The 20973-nt window shown below is 44.5% G+C and overlaps 1 protein-coding gene across 2 annotated transcripts in view; it reads left to right on the plus strand.

Annotated features, from left to right (window-relative positions):
- The window catches only part of LOC148011753 (putative magnesium transporter NIPA3), a 50532-nt gene extending 30365 nt beyond the window's left edge, over positions 1-20167 (plus strand). Inside the window, exon 9 of one of the 2 annotated variants that reach the window (XM_087670139.1) lies at positions 19526-20167. In XM_087670139.1, coding sequence (XP_087526265.1) covers positions 19526-19614 — 89 coding nt within the window. In that variant the 3' untranslated portion in view covers positions 19615-20167. The remainder of the gene's footprint in view (positions 1-19525) is intronic. The other variant, XM_087670140.1, reaches the window with a different exon arrangement.
- Positions 20168-20973: the final 806 nt, after the last annotated feature.

Consider the following 20973-nt stretch of genomic DNA (forward strand, 5'->3'; position numbering starts at 1 on the left):
TCCTGCTTGACAGGAAAGCACGAAAACTCCACCTCGTGTTCCACGGCCTGCTTGTTGTCATATTGCCTAATAGAAATCAGGCGAACGAAATACAGGGAAGTGTCCTATCCTTTGTTTCCAAATTTCTTGCTTTTTCTTTCCAATTCCAGTGTATAGATGGAGGGGAAAGATAGAGAGGGGGCAACCGAAGGCTCTAGTTCGGGGGACCACCCTATGGTGGATCCCCATGAAATTGAAATACAAGAAAAACATTGGGAATAATTTTTTGCTACACGAGAACAATTTGATGATTTAACTGCTCGTGTGCAAGCATAGGGGGTTCAAATGGAGTTGCTAACTCAAGCACTCACCGAAATAAAATCCCAATTAGCCTTATTACTAGAAAGGGATAAAGGTAAAGTAGAGACCTCAGATATTCCATCTTCATCGAAAGATGTAGATGTGACTATGCGAGACCCAAGGGAACCCCACCAAAAGCTGAGGGATAACCCAGTGGTAAAAGATATGAAACCACTATCCTTAATTTTCTCAAAAAATGGGAGGATTTACACAAATTAAAGAATACTTCACCACATCTCCAAGCATTGGAAGCCGGTTTAACCTTGGGGCCAAAAGTATATAAATGGTGGAGAACTTTAAAGGAGGCAAATAAAATACTTGAAACTTGGGCTTAATTTGAAAGAATTCCTTCCTGAGAATGAAATGTAAAGAAATTGGGAAGATTGGGATTTTGTCAGACAAAAGGGAAGACCTTTGTTGACATATCTCGAGGAGTATCGTGAGATAATCCTTAAATTGGAAGGAATAGATGAATTTCAAAAGACAAGAGAACTCATAAGGGGACTAGATAAGGCCTATAAAAAAGAAGTGAAAAGGAGTTCACCTAAGACGCTTGAAGAGGCAATTAAATTTACATTAATCAATGAAGATAGTACGCGTCCAGGTGCACTCACTAGTCTCACCGACATGGAGCCCAAGACTAAGGAATTTGAGGCCTCAAAATTTGTAGGTAAATCCAAAAGGAAAATGCCATTCCTTAAGGGTAAGAAACAACCCTTTGAAAATAAACAATATGTATGGCTGAAGCTAAGTCAAGATGACTTTGATAAGGCAAAAAAAAAAAGGCTCTGTTTCAGTTGCCTATCTCCTAACCATGCTGCTTGGAATTGCCCTCAAAGGAAAAAGGGGGAAGATAAAGGAAATTATAAGGACAAGGGCAAGGGAAAAGAGAAACAAATCCATGTAGTGTAGACCTTGGAATTAAAGGGGCATGAAAGGTATAAATCTTTGGAGATCTTGCACAAGGATGTACAACACAAGTGTTGTATGTCAACTTCTATGTGGCAACCTGCCTTCGGGCCACATGATTTAGTTAGAGTGCATGGATCAATAGGTGGAAAGAGGGTTGGAGTCATGATTGATGACTTTGCCACCCACAACTTCATAAGTTATGCAGTTGTCAAAAAGTTGAAACTTCCCCAATAAAAGAGTGAGCATCAATATGTTGTTCGTATGATGCAAGGTCAGGATAATAAAATATGGGATACAATGGTATCCAATTTGGAAATTGAGATCCAAGGATATAAAGATAAGCTTGATTTCCAGATTATGAATATGGAAAGAGCCGATATCACTTTAGGGAGGGAGTGGCTATGGGGATTGGAACCATCCTTAAAGCGTAGTTATCATCATAATACATTGGAATTTGAAAGGGATGGTAATACTTTTGTGATTCAAGGTGAACATGAAGTATCTGATAATGCTTTGATGTGTTCCTTTGAAGTTTAGAAGTTGATAAGGAAGGAAGCTTGTGAGGTATATATGTTATGGTCCCTTCTTGTATAGGACACTTTTACTTCTTGTAATATAAAGCAATAATTTTCTTATGTTTGTGAGTTGAATGTAAATAATGAATTAAGTGGTTTGTTGGATGAATTTAAAGATGTGTTTCCTTTTGACTTGCTAGTGGCCTTCCATCAGATAGGAGTAATGCAAATCATCCAATTGACATAGATAGGGATACACACCCTGTTTCTAAACCACCTTATAGGCTAAGTGAAACATAGCACCAAGAAGTCGAAAGACAAATTAAGGATTAGCTTGATAAGGGGTTTATACAACCGAGCAATTCACCTTGGGCTTCGCCAATTTTATTGGTGAAGAAAAAAGATGGTTCTATGCGACTTTGTGTTGATTATAGAGCACTTAATAAGATAACGGTGAAGAATAAGTTTCCCATGCCCAGAATGGAAGATCTTTTTGATCAATTACAAGGGGTAAAATTTTTCACAAAAATTGACTTAAGGTCAGGCTATCACCAAGTAAGAATTAAGGCCCAGGATGTTTCTAAGACAACATTTTGTTCTAGATACGGGCATTATGATTTTTTGGTGATGCCTTTTGGTCTCACTAATGCTCAGCTACTTTTATGAAGTTGATGAATAGTGTGTTGGACACTTTGTAGTAGTCTTCTTGGATGATATCTTGATCTTTAGTAAATCAAGAGAAGAACATTTGGAACACTTATGGTTAGTATTCCAATTGTTAAGAACCCATTCCCTTTATGCGAAGAAAACTAAATGTGACTTGGCTACGTCAATTTGTCTCCCAAGTGTCCTTGAGTAGTTATTGATTCCTTGATTGGCATGAATTAATGTCTAGTCTCTAATGTTACCACTGATATTAGTGGCCAATAAATTGGTCTAGGCCCAAATTTGACATTGGGTACAAGCTACTACCTGTCAAACATAACTTCTTACAACTTTTGTCTTCGGCACCAAGTGATATCTCAGGGTCTTGGGGTCTCACACTATGAAATAATTAACTTGCATCTCACATGTACAAGTCACATTGGCACATTTGATTAACTTTTAATAGTTGCATTTTTTCTCATGCAGGCATTACTAGCTATATTTTTCCTCATGATCAACACTATATGGAGCATTTGCATGACCAACATTAATACCATGAGTCCTAAACACAGTGGATTGTATATATGCATTGCCAAACTTGCCACTTTGTGCCCCAACATCATGCCAATATTGGTATACATGGGGTTATGCATATTATTGGACCTTGCACACCATGCATTGGTTGCTGCATATAATGAGGAGTTGTGTGATATATCCTTGTATGCGGTCCTTGATCCACCATAACATGGAAACTAGTGGCACTGCCAAAGTACCATGGTTGCCCCATCATTGCATGGATGCCATGTTGTGCAAAAAGCATTAATTGACACTTCCAAGTTGGCCTTGCATATGCATCGATTGCCCCACTAGAATCATTTGCTTATGCTCATACCCACGTTTGGAACCTCATGTTGTTGTATTGGCTCTTCTTGGTATATCTTGTTGTCCTGAAGCTCTTGAAGATGATTTTCTCTTCTTGTTTTTGCCGATCTTCTTTAAGGGGTTCAAAAAGAGCATGAATTGAGGATTGTTTGCCAATTGCACAAACATTTTAGCTACTGTTCTCAGTTGTTCTTTAAACCAGTCATCAAATTTCTCTTCTTTTTGTTGGTCATCAGCTTTTAGAGACCCAGAGGGACCCAACTCTTGTCACATTTTCCTCATTCTCAACTTGTTGCTCATGTTGTGCGCCTTGTCAAAGATTAGACATTGCATTTTCCCCAACACTTTGTGAATTGTTAGATTGAGAGAGGGGGGCGGAATGGGCGCGTAGAGGGGGGGGGGGGGGTTTTCTGGACACAGACAAGGGGAAGGAGGAAGTGCGAAGAGGAGGATGTGGGGGGGAGGTAGCAAGCAACAGGTGTCAAGTTTTCCATTTTGTTTTGAAGACCCACTTGACTCCAATAACCTTTCGTTCCGTTGGACGAGGTACTAACTCCCATGTCCATTTCATTTGATGGCATGGATCTCCTACTCCATTGCAGTCTTCCAAACATCCTGCTTGAGAGCCTCACCAACATCAATAGGCTCCTAGTCATGAATAGCACGAGTCATCAACCCATAGTTGACATGAAGAACCTTACCAACATGACTTTGCTCTCAAATCCGATGAGATTGCCGTGGGCCTCCTGTGGCCCACTATGGAGGAATGCCCTCAATGCTCGGGTTGTGCACTGTTAGACGTGCCCAAATAGGAGATAGTCTGTAGGACTCCCCCTCATCATAACCAACTTATGGCTGATCCACATCCTAACAAAAAAAAAAAATTGACACTTTCGTAGAGAATTCTCAGTAAAATCATAGTAAAACATAGGCCATACTTGGTCCAAAAAATCATACTAAACAACACCCTTTTATAACAAGGTTGTGCTCACTATCAATGATCTGATTGCATGCATCTAACATTTCATCTTGAAAGCACAATTTCCAATGTCAGATTAGCTATTAAAAGTGATTTTAAGCCCACTCTCTGATGTAATGAAGATCGGCTACATTCGTCCTAGCAGTTCACCATGGGGAGCTCCAGTACTGTTCCAGAAAAAGAAAGATGGAACGCTTCGACTATGTATTGATTACAGAGGGTTAAATCAATCAACTGTCAAGAACAAGTACCCTATTCCTAGAATAGATGAGCTTCTTGATCGTCTTCATGGTGCGAAGATCTTCTCCAAGATTGATCTCAGGTCTGGTTACTATCAGATAAGAATCAAGGAAGAAGATATCCCAAAGATGGCCTTCAACACAAGATATGGACATTTTGAGTTTCTAGTTATGTCATTCGGGCTTACGAATGCGCCGGACACCTTCAACAGGTTAATGTAGGATATCTTTAGGCCATATCTTGACGACTTCTTTGCTTGATGCCATCTCACTACCTAAAGACATTCTTGTTGTAACACAGCTGAATACAATTTTAGTGCTAGAGCAAAGTTTCTAACATTCAATCAAGTGCGTTGGGTCCACTAATTTGAGGAAATTGATGGTATCCCGACAATGAACAACTTGTTGACCCCAAAATTAGCGCTCCTTCTTGTAGTATTTATTTATCTTTTATGGCAAATGGATGGAGTATAATTGAGATCTGTTGATCCCCTCTGCTAATCCAAGTGCCACTTGTTGTCAAAACAGACCAGCAAGCCTTCAAACCAATTTGCCCCTTGGTTTTCTCGGGGATTGGCCTTCACCTTACTCCTTGAAAGACAAATTCAGTCCTTAATCTGATATTAGTTGGCTGGCTTCTTGAATCTCTTGAAATCCCTCAATTTTAGTTATTGGAATTTGAAGTCCTAGGTCTCAATTTTGGGCATACATCTCGAGGTTGCTATCAAACCCTAATTTCTATTGTAAATTAGGGTTTACAATATAGATTTTCCAATATCTCCACCTTTGATGACTCAAATGGTTGGATTTTGCTGAGATAACTTGAGAGAGGGTTGGGGAACGAGAGCAGAATGTTTGTAGAGAGAAATTTTAGAGTTTTATCGCGAGAAAGGCTTAAAAACTATTATTTCCTTGGTCAAACATGTATGGAAGTTTTTACCCATAGCTTAGGACCACCAGAAAGGCTATTGCCCCCTCTTGTATGTTGTCACTTGCACCAGAAGGACCTTGGGCTGTTGTTAGCTGCACATGGAGGGCTCCAAACTATTGTCACCTATTGTAGAACTAGTCCATATCACATCAGCAACATCTCCTTGCACTCTACCAGTCTCCTTTTCTCTGACAATGGTTAAAATAGATATCCACCAGCCCCCAAAAACGTTTTTCCCACTTGCATGGGCAAGTCTTGCCAAAGTGACAACCTTCTAATTTCATTTTCTAGCATTGTTCAACTTATTAAATCGATTTTCAAAAGGTTTTGAAAATTAATTTAATAATTATTCTAGTGCCCAAAAGAAGAATAATTCCACTAGACAATAAGTAAATTGGCTATGACAATTTGTCTCCCAAGTGCCCTTGAGTAGTTATTGATCCCTAGATTGGCATTAATTAATTAATTAATGCCTATTCTCTAATGTTACCATTGACATTAATGGCAAATAAATTGGTCTAGGTCTAAATTTGACAGTGGGTACCACCTAGTACTAGTTAGACATAACTTATTACAACTTTTGCCTTTGGCACTAAGTGATATCTCAGGTTCTTGGGTCCCACACTCTGAAATAATTGACTTGCACCTCACATTTTTCCTCTTCATGCCTAGGTACACCAGAGGTGCATCCTTCCCGGTCCTCTCTAAGTCACATTGACACATTTGATTAACTTTTAATCAAATGCTAAGCAAAGCAATAAATTTCATGTCCTCGTGACACGTTGCTTCTCATTGAGGTGGAGAAGAAAACAACGATCCTTGCCTTGTGCATGCGCGATCGCCAACTAAATTTAGGACTTCGAAATCACCTTCAAGATGGGTTGCCCTGTTGCTATGGGCTATGGTGCTAATGAGTTCTCTTCTTGCCGAGAATTGAAATTGTATGCTTAGATGTACCTCGAACAACTTTATGCAGCCTTGCAGGACACCCAAACTTAGCCAATTGCCTAGTGTCAAATCAGCCTATGCAAACTCAGCCTATAGACTTAATTTTCAGATTTCTACCCAACAATAATAAGTAAATTGGGAAGATACATGTCTAGTCCCAAAGTTTGGCCATGCCCAATCTCAATTTTAAAGTCTTAACCTGTTTGAGCTAGAAGAGTTGGAACTTCCCACAAACCTTAGTCTAGGACATTAAAAATCTAAATCCCTTTCCCTATGACACAAATATTCATTTCCAAGGGGGATTTCAATGTCCTTGACCAAGATTTGACTTATCTCGTTAGTACATATCCAACATTGTTGTGACTATGCATGTGCACGACTTCAGTGTCAACTTTTTCTTTTCTAAGAAAAGAAAATTCTATTAATAACACCTAGGCGAAAAAGCTTGTGGTATATATAAGGTACAAGAACTCTATAAAGGGTAACTAAGTACATTACAAATACAATGGTTGTGTAAAAAACCAATCTGGTGGGTTGTAATGCCAAACTATCTAAGGGGCCTTGTGGAAGAAGGTGCTTGAGTCCCATGTCCGCCGAAAGCCTCTCTTCTCTTCCTCATCCTCTTAGAGTTGCCTCGCATCCTCTCCCATCTCCCATGGAGAGTGTGAATGATCTCTATTCAAATCCTCGATAGAGTCTCCGCAGTGGATACAACTTGAAGGTCAATAACATGGCTGCATCTCGTGGTCTAGATGTACCATGCTGTGATATTGAAATCAGCTTCCATTTGTGATGCTCCTTGGGTGCGCTATGCTTATGAATAATTTGGGATAGGGATCCTACTAAGATGCTATCCAATGATGAGAAATCAAACAAACTCTCCTAAACATCGTCATAGTTGCACGTTGGGCCTCTATTTGTGACCAAGGCTACCGGCCTTGCATTGCCACCATGGTCCTTGCTATGCCATGGAATGTTATCCCTATGGCTTTGTTACATACCTCTTGAGCTGTAGGGCAATTCCATAGGCATTTTCTTTTTGTCTCATTTGGCTCACCGTGTCATGCGCATGCTACTGGGTCCCGAATGTATCCAAGCCAAGTGCCAACCACTAAGCTCCTGTGAGCTATAAGTCAAAGGAAGAGAGAGATTTTCCTAGGCCTGAAGGTGTCTCATATACTCTCCTCCTAAAGGCATGCAAAAACTCATTTGAGATTCCCTTCTTGTGACATTGAGGAGTGGTTACTGGCTGTGCTTTGATCTTGCTCATCTATATCTTCTTCCTTGGACCCTAGCCTAATAGTATAGCCAAAGAAGGCCACATTGCATGGTCCATCAAGAAATGGATCCCTTCACACGAACTCTCTTGGACCCCATTGTAATCTTTGTAGAGATCTCCTATGATAAGCCTAATATCTCCATCCATCTACAAGACAAGTGGCCGTGGAGGGAGTGGATGACAGAGGTCTAGAGCTCTGCTAAGGTTGCCTGTGCTGAAAGTCTCTCTCTGCCAAAAGCCTCCTGACATCGTGCCTTCTAGATATGCCATCCAATAAGACTTCCTATGATCTCCCATACCTAAGAACGGTCTATTGTGGGCTCCAGTACCTGGCGGGTGGGTAGAGCCCCCAACTCGACCATTGCACACGACCCTACCTCAATAATGAATATTGTGTCCTACATCCCGGCCTCATACAGAAGGTAACGGCCCTCGCTGACTGCTTGCGAGCAGAAAGCTCCCCATGAGATACATCGAAGGTTGGGTGCTATACGGCGGAGGATGTGGCATGCTCCTCTCCACACGAGCTGCGCCACCTCACACGACCAAAGGCAATGCTTTGGAGTTTCTAGAGGCTGCATACAGCAGTGCTTACAACCTCCCTCCTTTTGCATCTGGGCTAGCCAACTTCCCACCGCCAGGCCTCCATGTGTCACTAGCCATAAGAAATACGATACCCTCCTTGGTCTCCAGCTATCCCATAGGCGGCACCAAAAGGTCCGTCGGAAAGCCTCTGTGATGCTGTGCTGTGCCCAATGCATGCTATGTGACGGCGCCCAATCCATGTCCTCTTGCATCAGTACGTGTCTGCCAATCCTGGTGTGTACTCTAGGAACCTCAGTGGCTTCTTCGCGACCGCAGTGGCTGGCCATAGCTACTCTCCCGGATCTCACTCTAGCTCATCAAGTGGCGTGCCCTCCCATATCCAGAGGCGCCACTCCTTGAGCTCCTCCTAGAAGACAAAAGGGTCCAGTCGCCATGTCTTCCCTTGAAGGCCAACCACCCAAATCCTCCTCCATGAAAGGACAGCTATCCCCTCATCTTGCTGCCCTTTGTCGAGGGCCAGACGCCCCTCCTCTTGCACGATGAAGAAAGTCCCACGTGGAGCGCCGCCCACTCTACCTACCACCTGTAGGGGGATACCTGCTGGTGAAAACCTAGCGGCCTAAACTTCCCCGTGCTCTATCGGCTCTCGTATCGGGGGGGCAAGCCACTCCTGAGGAATTGCTGTGTCTATCTCCCTTCTCCTCAACTCAACTCCTCTTTGATAGCCCGATGCTCGCTGCAACACCTCCTCGTTCACCATCCTGTATACCTCCCACCATGACCTGATGGTACGAGCCGGGCTGGCCTCCCAACCAGCTCACTGGATGTGGGGGCGCTCTTCAATCTGTATCCTGTCCTGATCCCTAACCTGGGGGTTCCAGATCACCGGATGATGGTCTATCTCCTTGTGGCAGCTTGGGGGGCTTTGAATTAGGGCCTTATGGAGGCCCTGCCATACATGGAGCAAGCTGCGCAGAAGGGGGATCAGAGGGGGGTGATTTGGGCTGTCGTAAAGATCCATCTCAAGGACGGTCTTTAATCCCCGCCAAGTCTCGGTCTACAATCCTGGAGACCCTCTTGCTGTAGGACCTTCCAAGTCTGCCCTCCTGGTATAAGGCTGCGGACTACTAGCTTGCCCAAGAGGGCCATACTCTGATACTCTGCGTCTATGATTCCAAGCTCTCCCTCTGACCGATACCGGATGATGGTCGCCCCTCGCTACCTTGGCCCGAGAATTCTTGGAACCGTCAGATCTGAACTAGAGGAAATTCCGCACTAGGCGACAAAGCTGATCTACATAGGATGAAGAGAAGTACCAACATGAGGCGATGTACCAAGCCGTCGCTAGGAGGATCCAATTAAGCACCAGGGCTTGGCTTGCTAGGGAAAGGCGAGCAGTACTCCAGTAGGTCAATTTCTTCCGGATAGAATCAAGGACTTGAAGAATCTGTTGGGCAGGAGTGATGTCGAGTCCCACATGGAACCCTAAGTAACGGACGGTCTGCCCTCTGCACACCCATCTAAATCCCAGGTGGACGCCCCACTCCGTGCTAGAGTCTGGGTTTGTAAGGAATCCAACCGACTTTCGCCAGTTGATTTTTAATCTTGCTCTAATACAGAACACCTCTAGCGCCAGTCTCACTCTCTCGAGCATCAACTCATTGTCCTCTATGTAGAGAGTTATGTTATTTGCATACTTTGAGTCTAACAGCTCCGTCTCCTCCCTCACTGGGAGTTAGAGGATGCGTAACCCACTTGCCCGTGACTTGAGGAAGTGGGATATCGCCTCTGCAAAGAGTAAGAACAGGTACTGGTCAAGGGGCATCCTTGTCGGACCGATCTCTCCAATTGAAACTCCTCCCCTTGCCTACCATCTATGAGAACCTTGCTGATGGCCGATCTGTAAAGTGCGGCGACCTCGCGGATCCATGCCTAGGGGAAGTCCACCCTCAATATGGTGCCCTCTAGGAAATCCCAATACACCCTATCATAGGCTTTCTCAAAATCCAGGAGTAGTATGGCCAGTCCTTGCCCACTCTGTTGAGCCCACTCTGTCACCTCAAAGAAGGTGAATACATTGTCCAGGATGCTCCTATCTTGGACAAAGCTTGTCTGTGTGTCATGAATGATGTCTGGAAGCACAGGGTGGAGTCGCCTACCGATCATCTTTGCCAATGCCTTATAGGCTATTGACAATAATGTGATCGGTCTCCACTGGGATAGCTCCAACCGGTCTCCCCCTTTAGGGAGGAGACTGATGAGGCCTGCCAAGAGACTCCCTAGCATCTGCTCTGAAGTGAAAATCTCCTGGAAGGCCAGCAACAGGGGGTTCTTCACCACCTCCTAGTAGGTAATGAAAAAGGCCTTGGAGAGGCCATCCTCTCCTGGGCATTTTTGCCTGTCGTGTGTATGAAAGGCCTCCTCTAATTCCTTCTCTGTGAAGGGGGCTAGGAGTGAGTGTTCCATCTCTTCTGTGACGAGGGACGGGGTGTGATCCCAGACTTCACTGTTCTCTTGTTGAGACTATCTCTTGCTAGAAAAGGCGTCTGTAGTAGTCAGTAGCCGTCTCCATCACCTCGTCTGTGCTGGAACGAGTCCTCCCATATTGATTGCGAAGGCTATGTATCTGCTCTCTTGAGGTGCGGGGTTGGTGCGCTTGGAAAAGCTCCTTGCACATCGTGTCCCCCTTCCGCGCCCAGAAGGTTGTTGAGGTGCGGAATGAGAACTCTGATTGCCCGTCCTTTAGACCGGCAATGGTTGCTCACGCGGGCACCTCTTGTGTGTGGAGGGTGGGATCCCCTGGTGCTCTCTCCTCTTCCCAGCTCTGCTGCTTGGCCTGTAGGGCTGCCTCTTGGTAGATACTGCTCAACTCGGTTAGAAATTCTGCAACCTCCTCTGCAATCCGGTCCCTCTTGCCCCCCTCCTTGGTCCAGATCTACTCAATCTGTCTCTTCACCTCCTCCCCCCTATAGATGGAGTTAGGGATGCGACATAGTCGTGTGTCTGGGGTAGATGCTGGGGGATCAAGTGTCAGGAGAACCGGGCAGTGATCAGCACAATGTGGTGCTCGCTAGCTGCCCTATCTGGCCTCCATGAGAGCATCCCTACTCTCCCACATAGAACCTGTCCAACCGCTCCAGCAAGGCTTCACCTAGCCACTTGTATCCCCAAGAGTAGTCCAGCGATCTCTCCCTCCTGTGGAAGGCAGGGTCTCTCCAAGCATCGTGTGCTCTTACTGCTAGTAGAAATACTTCCCATGCTTCCTGCTCCTCCCCAGCTATGCCTTGGTAGTTTCTGCCTTTGCCTTGATGGTCCTCTAGAGCCTCCAGGTTGTTGAAGTCCCCTCCAACAATCCAGGAGTCCAGCTTTGGGGGTCTTGCTGCGATCTCCACCTAGAACCTGTTGCGTGCCCTCATCTTAGTGGGGGCATAGACATTGAGGATTCCAAGGCACGAGTCTCCAATATCCGATCTGATCCATAGAACCCTCCTTGCCACTATCGTCCCGTGGTCTCGTATGCAAGCGGTGAGACTCGAGCCAATAGAAGTGCACACGTCTCCACTCCTGCCGTGGGCATCGATGGCGTGCTCCCATTTAGTGTGTGAACTGTTCAGGAGTACCTTCCCTACCCGCTGGGCTTGAGCTTGTGCTCTTGTAACAATAAGATGTCGATTCGTGTGGCAAGGGCAGGCTGTAGCTCTTGCTAAACAATCAACTTCCTGGAACCATGTGCTCCACTATAGTGGAGGCTATTCACATTCCAGGATGCAAGATGTAAGCTCATAGGGAAACCTGTGACTAACCAAACAAGCATCTATTCGGTGTGGAAGCTCCTGACGAAGAGGAGCTATGAGGCATGTGGATACACTTCGCCGCCGGCTTGGACAGTGAACTCCATAGCCCCATGGTAGCCTCGGGCGGCGGACCATGGGGGTGATGGATGCGCGTGGTGGTACCACCAAGGCATCTATCAACCAGGCTCCGTGGGGGGTGGATGTGTAGGCATGTGGTCCATTTGAATAGGGCGAGGAGAGAGGGGTTGCGTAGTGCTCGGTCGAGGAGGCAATGCTTGCCCTCCTGCTCCTTGTTGCCGTGGTTGTGTTTGAGGGGTTGCTTGCGGCCCCCCTTGTTGTCTCCCTCTCTGTGGTCTCTGGACCCGTGAAGCCGTCCACGTCCACCTGTGGACCTGTCGACAAAGTCGCCTTAGCTTCGAAGTGTGTGCACTCTGTTGCCAAGTGCCCAAAGTCATGGCATCGTAGACACTGCCCTGGCTGCCCAACCACGAGGACCTGCTACTTGAAGAAGTGTCCACCTGCCACTCGTATCTTTGGGACTCCTGCGGCTATCACTGCGTCTGCGAAAGAGGTGGGAAGGACAGCGTTGAAGAGCCGTCCAAAGTCCGGGGAAGAGTAGGGTGATCGGGTGTCTAAGGAAATTGTTGTGGAGCGCAAATGTCTCCACTGTGAAGCCATTGTACCAGGGAACGATGTGGATGATCCCCTTCGTGGAGGCATAGGGTGAGCTAGCCAGTAGCTCCCGTGCTGCGTCTGCTGAGGTGAGTTGTACCATGAAGATCCCTTGACCCATTAGGACTGCCTCCACAATCTGCGCTGTGCCGATGTGTAGTGTGGAGTGAAGCCAATCCCGAAGATGGGCCCTGGATGGGGAGTGTCCCACTACCTGACCAAAGATCACTGTTTCTTAAGCTCCAACTCTATGGCACGGACTGCTAAGAGCTGTTCCTTAGAGAGGACGACGCGCGAGGTATTTGATTGGGGGGCACTTGTAGAATGCACCGGCGTCTGACTTGAGGTTTTCATTGCGCGTCCCTGCTGAGGACTACCACTCACGCTGTTGCGCTGCTGGAGGGGGGGGGATGTTGTTGTAAAGGAAGGGAGCAACTGGAGGGGAGGAGGTCGATGGCGAGGAGGGGGGGGGGGGGGGTGGGTGGGGAATTCTTTTTCCATGGTGGGGGAGGTGTTGAACGCTGCTATAGGTCAGCTCGCAATGGGTGAACGCGTGTTGGGCCTGTCGGGCAGAGCTGGGCCTCCGTACGGGAAAAGGCGGAGGGGCAGACGGTGGAGGTGGAGGGGTCAGGGTGGAGGGGCGGGAAAACAGCTCCTCAAGCAGGAGGACAGGGTGGGTTCAAGCGAGGGGGGGGGGGGGGGGTGCAGGCGGGGGCGAGCAAGCGGGGGCGGGGGCGGAGGCATCGAGCAGGGGCGGAGGTGACGCTGTGGGAGGTCGCGCAGGGGTGACGTCAAGCAGGGGGAGGGGTTGTGCAGGGGTGTTGAACACGGAGGAGTCGAGCAGGGGCAGAGGCGGCGCTGTGGGGGGTCGCGCTGGGGGGAGGGGTTGTGCTGGGGGGAGAGGCGGCGTAGAAGGCGGGGGGGATGATGGGGGAGTGATGGGATAGAGGCGGGGGGAGCTGGCGCGATGGTGGGGGGTTGGAGCTGCAGCGAGCGCGACGGCAGGAGCGTTTTTTTGCATAGAAGGCAGGGGGGATGATGGGGAAGTGATGGGATAGAGGCGGGGGGAGCTGGCACGATGGTGGGGGGTTGGAGCTGCAGCGAGCACGACAGCAGGAGTGTTTTTTTGTAAGTTGTCAGGTTGCCTTTATTCTTAAACTTTTGATATAGCACTGTATAGTATGAATCGTGATTGATATAGCACGGTATAGTATGAATTATACTTTATGGAAACGTCCATAAGTGGACTATGGTTGGAGAGTGTTGTCCTTTGATAACAGATCCTGAGTACAGCAGACCACCAATAATACAGTTGATGCAGTGGACTGGAGCTGAGGGTGATGAAACCATAGTAGCTGAGGGTCAGTCAATGCATAGGTGTCATGTAGCAGTTGGTAGCAAAAACACAGGCTTTTTGGAGATGGATTGTGAGTGGCCAATCGCTGTAGTAGATGATGTCGATGCTGGACATCTTGGAACCCAAAAATGCAGCCTTCAAGGAAAGGAGATGGCAGAACAACAGCCAGATGCTGTAGGAGTGTATTGATGATGTAAATGCAGCAGCTGAAGGTCCTCCAAAGGTAGGCAACAGCAGGTAGTTGAAGATGGAGATAGTGGAGAACCAAATTGCAAGATGTACATGGTGCTCCTAAAGCAGGGTGGCAGCAACAGGTAGATGGCAGTTGCAGTGGCTAATTGGGCAGCACCATTGCAGCTGGGCAGCAGCTGACTGGTTGGGCAGAACCTCCATAGGGTAGTGGCTGCACCGGTTGATGGGCAGCAGCCTTGCAAAGGCGGTGCCCTAGAAGATGATTGACGATGAAGGTAATGATGGTGGCAAGGGACTGATGGTGTGCACATAAAGTTCCTTTTATAAAACATGCTGGAGCCAAAAAAAGCCTGGAGTGTTGTACAGAAATCAAAACTACCTTTTAGAGGCTGTTCAATGAGCCAAAAAAATGCCAGAAAAATATGATTATTTAGGGGGGCAAGTTTTGGTAGCTCAATATAGTACTCATTCGCCATTAACAACAGATTTTCTTCAAATTAATGCCGAGTTAATTGAAAAGCCACAAGCTCTCGCTAATTGATGAGAACGAAGGAGAAAGCTTAACTTAGCGTCAGGCAAGCTGACAAGCTTCAACTATGAAAGGAAAAAGCTAAATGAAAAAATCTATTTTGAAATCCCCTTTCTCGAAAAAACATGTTATTTCCAAGGTTTGGAAGGTATTGCACAAAAATATAACTTAACTTCCTGAAGTGTCATCATAAACTTCCATATGTATATAAACTAGTCATCGCTACAACCAGAGGCTTCAACAATTATATCTGCTCCTGTAAAAAAAAAGCTTGGACTTTGAGGTGAAATCTGTGCAGGAAAGGGCTATTAAGCTGCACATGTAACCACTTTTTGAAGCATAATCTTGAAACCATCAATTATGTATCTTTTGGATACAAGATTTATTTCTCCCCGTGTGTGAACACACATTATTGTGTGTAAAAGTGCACCACTTAGCATTAATTAAAGGTCAAAGGTGTAGGTGGATACCGGGCCCTATCACTTGTACTATAATCACACATATCTCATCTATCATTATCAATCTGTCTTTCAGTTTGTGTGTACTCTCTCTCTCTCTCTATATGTATGTATGTATGTATGTATGTCTCACCTCCAAGGACGTCCATCCACCATAGCCTGCTGGTCACATGCGAGCTCCATACTCAATAGTGGTATCAGAGAGGGAGAATCCAAGAAGCATGCTGTTGTTGCAAAGTGTGGCTTGAAGAAGAAGAAACAAATAGCAGAGATACTGCTGAGCACTTCAGTTCAGCAAGGAGACGAAGAAGAAGAGGAAGCACTGACTTGGCCATTGTTCCTACAAGTGTATCACTCCCATCATGCCCCCTAGATCTTTCAGACCTGCCTATGGACTCCCTCTTTGCCATGACCTGCCACCTCTGTGCGCCTTCCTGCCTGCTGTTTGCCCGTCAACATCGCGTGTTTCATTTGCCTCTTGTCTGCAAACATTACGTGTTTCATTTGGTGGCTATCTGTACGACGGCTGACTGTCCACATTAGAGATTCGCACAACCTGTCAAGCTGCCTACGTGCCTGTCCGTCCGCTGAATTGCCAACAGCCTTGCATAGTCGCATGCCCATTCACTCCCACATGCCTATCCCCACCTACAGCCCAGCCACGTAAGTTGCCTATCAGTTGCTGGTCCATCATTGAATGGATAAGCCACATTCAAATTTTTTCTATTTGCTCAACCTTTAATCATAAAGGTTTAATTATTTCTTAAGGGGGGCAGTTCACATGCATTTGGGAATTTTCAAATTTCTTCAAAATTTCTCCAAATTTCATGACCAAATTTAGGGCTTTTTCAATCTGAGCCTAAATTCTCAAAATCTTCTTCGAACTTTTGACCTTTTCACATTGGCACTTGTCTACATGAAATTGAGGCCTTTGATGACACATTGAAGATTGCTCGAGCGCTCGCCTTTAACATTGGTAAAAAAAATGACCTGCCAGGCGTACATTGCTTGGCGATGCCATCACAAGCAATCAATATTGATCGCAATGTCCTTGATATATTAACATTGAGGGGGGATTTTTACTTTTGATAAAAATTTAAAAATTTATTTTTTTAAAAAAAGTAAAGTTTAAATATATTAAAATGTGATTGGAATGAGACATTGGCCATGGTCACACACGTGCTAAGACCTTTCCATCACTTATTAAATTTTTAATATCTATGTGGGATCCCTTGCTTGGATTTTAATCCAAAATGAGTTGTATTTCTTTCTATTCCATCCTATTCACCAAGGAGTTATGTTTCAGGGGGGATTCTAGCCACTTTGTGCATGACCTCTAAGTTGATCCTGAAAGCTATATTTGTGTATTTGGCCTCTAGTCATGTGCCTAGTGTGTACAACTCTATAGAAACAGAATGTGTATCCTTTTTCATTAATTTGTCTATATAATGATTTATTAAATTTGTTTCCTTTGCACTAATTATATATAAAGAAAAGTGCATTGGAGCTGGCCACACTGATGAGTGGTCACAGGTTATGGTGGACCCACGCGGTGGGTTAGAGAAAAGATAGTTTACACTTCCACCTATATGGTCGATTGGGCGCTTGTGATCAGAACTCACGCATATCAGGGTTAGACTCGCACACAGAAAGGATTGATGCCTTGAAGTGTGGGTTAGATCCACCAAAATAGACAGTTACAATCAATAAGATGACATGATCATGAAATGCTTGTACAATGTGCATGTGTGGACTGAAAACTTGAAATGTACATTTCTTTGCATAGGAAAGTCACATGAAGATTCTGATACCGTTTTTGCGATGTACACGGAAAAAGCTTTCATATGACACCCATATTGGGGGGGTCCCTAAATTTTAGGAGGTCATAAATTTTAGGAGCTTCGAATTAGCCTAAAAATGCTAGTCCTAAAAAATAGGGATGTCATTCTAAAATAGCCTGACTGTGCTTACTAAATTTGGTTGTTTCTATTCTTGACAGTATTCAGCCCAAAAAGGAAGGCCATAGAGAAGAGACAAGTGTCAAGACACTTGTCACACAAGTTTCCAAGTGTCCTACCACTTATCACATCTCATGACATGTGGCTAGACACTTGTCTTGTGCTACTCCACTTTCCCCTTTTGTACTAGCTCTTTCCTCTCCTATAAATAAGAGCTCGTTTTTCTTCATTCAGCATCATTTTTCTTTGATGTAAACTCATGTACAGCACCCACAGATAGCCAAAAACTGGCCCCATCCATCTTCATTATCATCTCCCACTTCTCTATTATCAAATTTCTCCATATTCCCTTTTCTATCACTGCTGTTTTACAGGACAACAAGCCTGCAAATTCATTACAGCACCTCCTTCTCGAGCTTTTTCTTCCATTTTAGCAACAAGAAGCAAGCCCTATCCATGTACTGTTGATCAACGATGGAGAATGGCTGATTTTCCCTCTTTCTTCTCTCATACTGTAAAGAAATCAGTTCTTATCATAGCATAATAGATAATGCATGTGTGTTTGTACATCTTTGCATGATCTTGTGAGAGTGAGAATTACTTCTCCTCACTCTCAGGTTGATTGTAACTGAGCTCTTCCCTAAGGGACTTGGGTTGAGCAGAAATACATTCCTTCCGCGGGGAGGGGGAGGGGTTGGTTTGCCCATCTTCAACCCTCAATCTTGTCTCCATTACTTTTACATTTTCTTGGCTGTAATTTTGTGAGTAATTTTCATTTTCAGCTTTAAGTGTTCATTCTCTTTTACATTAAATCTCGAAAACAAGTGAAAATCATAATTGTTAAGCATACTACGTCGTTCAGGGCGTTTACATAGTGCCTCTGAGCCACGTTGTCTTTTGATCAGCCTTTGAGCCATGCACATGCACCTCTGAACTATGACTTACATCGGGTCCCTGAGCTTGTCAGTAGACCATGTCATGTTGTACCTCGTGTTGTCTCTCTCTTACGTATATCTCCTTTTCCAGAATCATTGTACGGGATTAGATATTGCTTCTTCAAGGTAAGACCTTTCCTTTCCTTTTTCATATGTTTCATGTAACGTGTTTCGTCATCCATGACTCAAAGAGGGGGTTTGTTAGATTTATCTATCCCCGTGTGTGAACACATATAATATGTAAAAGTGCATGTTTAGATGTGAACACCTTTTACACCACTTCGTATTAAATAAGGGTCAAAGGTGTAAGTGAATACCTTAGCCTATATATTCAGGTCCTATCACTTGTACTATAACTACACATATCTCATCTATCATTATCAATCTATCTTTCAGTTTGTGCACTTGCAAGGGTTCTCTCTCTCCCTCTCTCTCTCTCTCTCCCCCCCCCCGCACACAAAATGGAGTTCCGTCCGCCATAGCCTGTTGGTCACACATGAGCTCCATACCCAATATTGGATGCCATATTCTTGTTCTAACATGATTAGCCTAGTTGACTGATGACCATGGCGATCAATGGCAAGTCAGAAGGAGCTTAGTTAATAATACTTAAGCTTGCAAAACTTATGCAAATATTTGTGAGAGCAGTCTAATAAAAGCACAAAAAAGCATGGCGAGGATAAGGATGATGATGTTCAGACTGAGGATAGGATGAGAATGAAGCCACCTAAGAAATTTTAAGCTTTGTCAAAGTATTCACATGACTGTCTGCATTGTCTCCACTAGAGTAGGCTTCACATAAATCGCATGGTGTGATGGCATGCTTCTTCTAGGACTCCTGAATTGGGAACTTAATGTTCATTCCCCTATGCAGAAGATATGGCTCCTTTTGTCTAACTTAATTGTGTTTAGTATTCATCCATCATCCCCCACACACACATAGAGGTGTCTAACTTCTTGTGTTTAGTATACATCCAGTGTGTGGATTTAGTATACATCCATCATCACCCAGGCACACACAAAAAAAGTGTGTTTAGTATACAAAAAAAAATTGTGCTAGTGGTGGGTTTTTTTGGGGGGGGGAACTGGGGGTGGTGTGGTTTGACATTGTTGGTTTATTATATTGGAAGATTGCACATTTTCAGCTGGATAAGCGCCACAACAGGAAAGGTACTGTTTTCTTAAGAATCCGATACGCTTTTGATTCAGTGGTGAATTTAAATACCGTGTGTTGATTTGAGCTTTGAAGTAGCATTCTTGGCATATGAAACATCCTTATCAGGATTGCAACCTGTGCAACAAATGCATGGGAAGAATTTCAGGATCTTTTCTGTTTACTGCAGTACCTTGTAGTAGAATGCCTGTAACCTAATAATTGAATCTGGACAAAGGTTTATTGCATTCTACAAATGCAGGTCTATATACTGCTTTCTCTGCATCTCTTTCTAGCAAGCTTATTGGGGGAGTCGACGATCTTAAGCTTCCTGAGTATTCAGTCAGATGATAAATGTGGGTATTTTCCCAGCTTGTACCAAAAATTATAATTTCAAAGATCAGTGACAAGCTCACAGAAAAGAGCTTTATTGTAACTGAGACATCCAGAGGCAAGATCTCTATGCACCAAACAGGCTCCAAAAAGCTGTAGTTCAAAGTACTTAAAAGATCTTATCTCATGTCGGAGACTTATGTTGGAGATGTTTGGAGCAGAGAAGCTACACGACACAGTAGTGCTGCAACTTTCATATTCAATTGCTCCTGCTGGAATATTTTCCCCATGAAAGTGGAACAATATGCCAAGAGTGTTAAAGAACTCAACAATGCAAAAGCTTATGTTGAGCTGTATAATGACTCCAGGAGGAGTGTTTTGTCCGTCCTATCAGCCCATGTGCAACAATTTTTGAAGCTTAAATTAATCTATGGCTTGCAAGCAGCTGGATTCACACACTACAGAACTCCTCACAATGTATGGTTCGGTTGAGCTGTGTTACATATTTCTCTCATGTTCTCATTCCGAACATATTTCTCTCATGTTCTCGGTATGTTTGTGTAACAATGTTTTCTTAGCATGAGTCACAATAAGCTACAGAACTTTCATCAATGAAGTCAGTTTGTTGTTGGGATACTCACTTGAGGCTCTTGATAAGAGGGGTTAAGATCTTTGAGGTTGTTGATAGAGGCTGTTCACATCAACACAAATCCCTGAAAAAATCATTTGGGGCAAGCTTGAAGTATATACAGGATCCTAGCCTTTCTGTGCTGCTCATGCAAACGTTTAAAACTGTGTTTAGAGCAGATGTTGTATGGGTATTCATAATGTTTCCTTTGGTCAAATGTGTTAAGAGAAAAAAGAAATGTCCCAACCCAGAGTGCTTAGCAAGCAACTTTAGTACAGATGCTATGGTATCCAGTAAGTTTGCCCAATGGAGAGTGTGATACCTCGGTGGCTGATAGTTTTAATACAATTAGGGTAATAGTTTCTTTGATCTATATATTACATCCATGCATATTGGCTCGTTAATAGCTCGTTTGTATCTTTCTAGTGATAAGCAGATGATTTAGAGATCATGAGTAGTCTCCTAGTGGAGCGAGTCTAAATAGATTACAATGTTGGTCCTTATCTTTCCTAGAGCAATAGCATCATTATAGGAGAGAGTGCTGATAATGAACTTGACTACCTCAAATCAGTGGTAGTGGCTTGCCAACCAAAATGTTGATCCGACTCCAGAGCTATGGTGGTGGAAAAGTGCAACCTAAAGCTCTAGGGAGTCGTGACAAACATTCGTGAGTCTATTGGTTTAATAGAATGTAGTGAAGGTAGATATGTTCGGAATGAGAACATGAGAGAAATAGCCACCATCAACAA

Source organism: Lygodium microphyllum, chromosome 28 (genome assembly GCF_053477565.2).
Source record: "Lygodium microphyllum isolate KBCC chromosome 28, Lygodium_microphyllum_v1.1.10, whole genome shotgun sequence".
In the NCBI taxonomy this organism is placed as follows: Eukaryota; Viridiplantae; Streptophyta; class Polypodiopsida; order Schizaeales; family Lygodiaceae; genus Lygodium; species Lygodium microphyllum.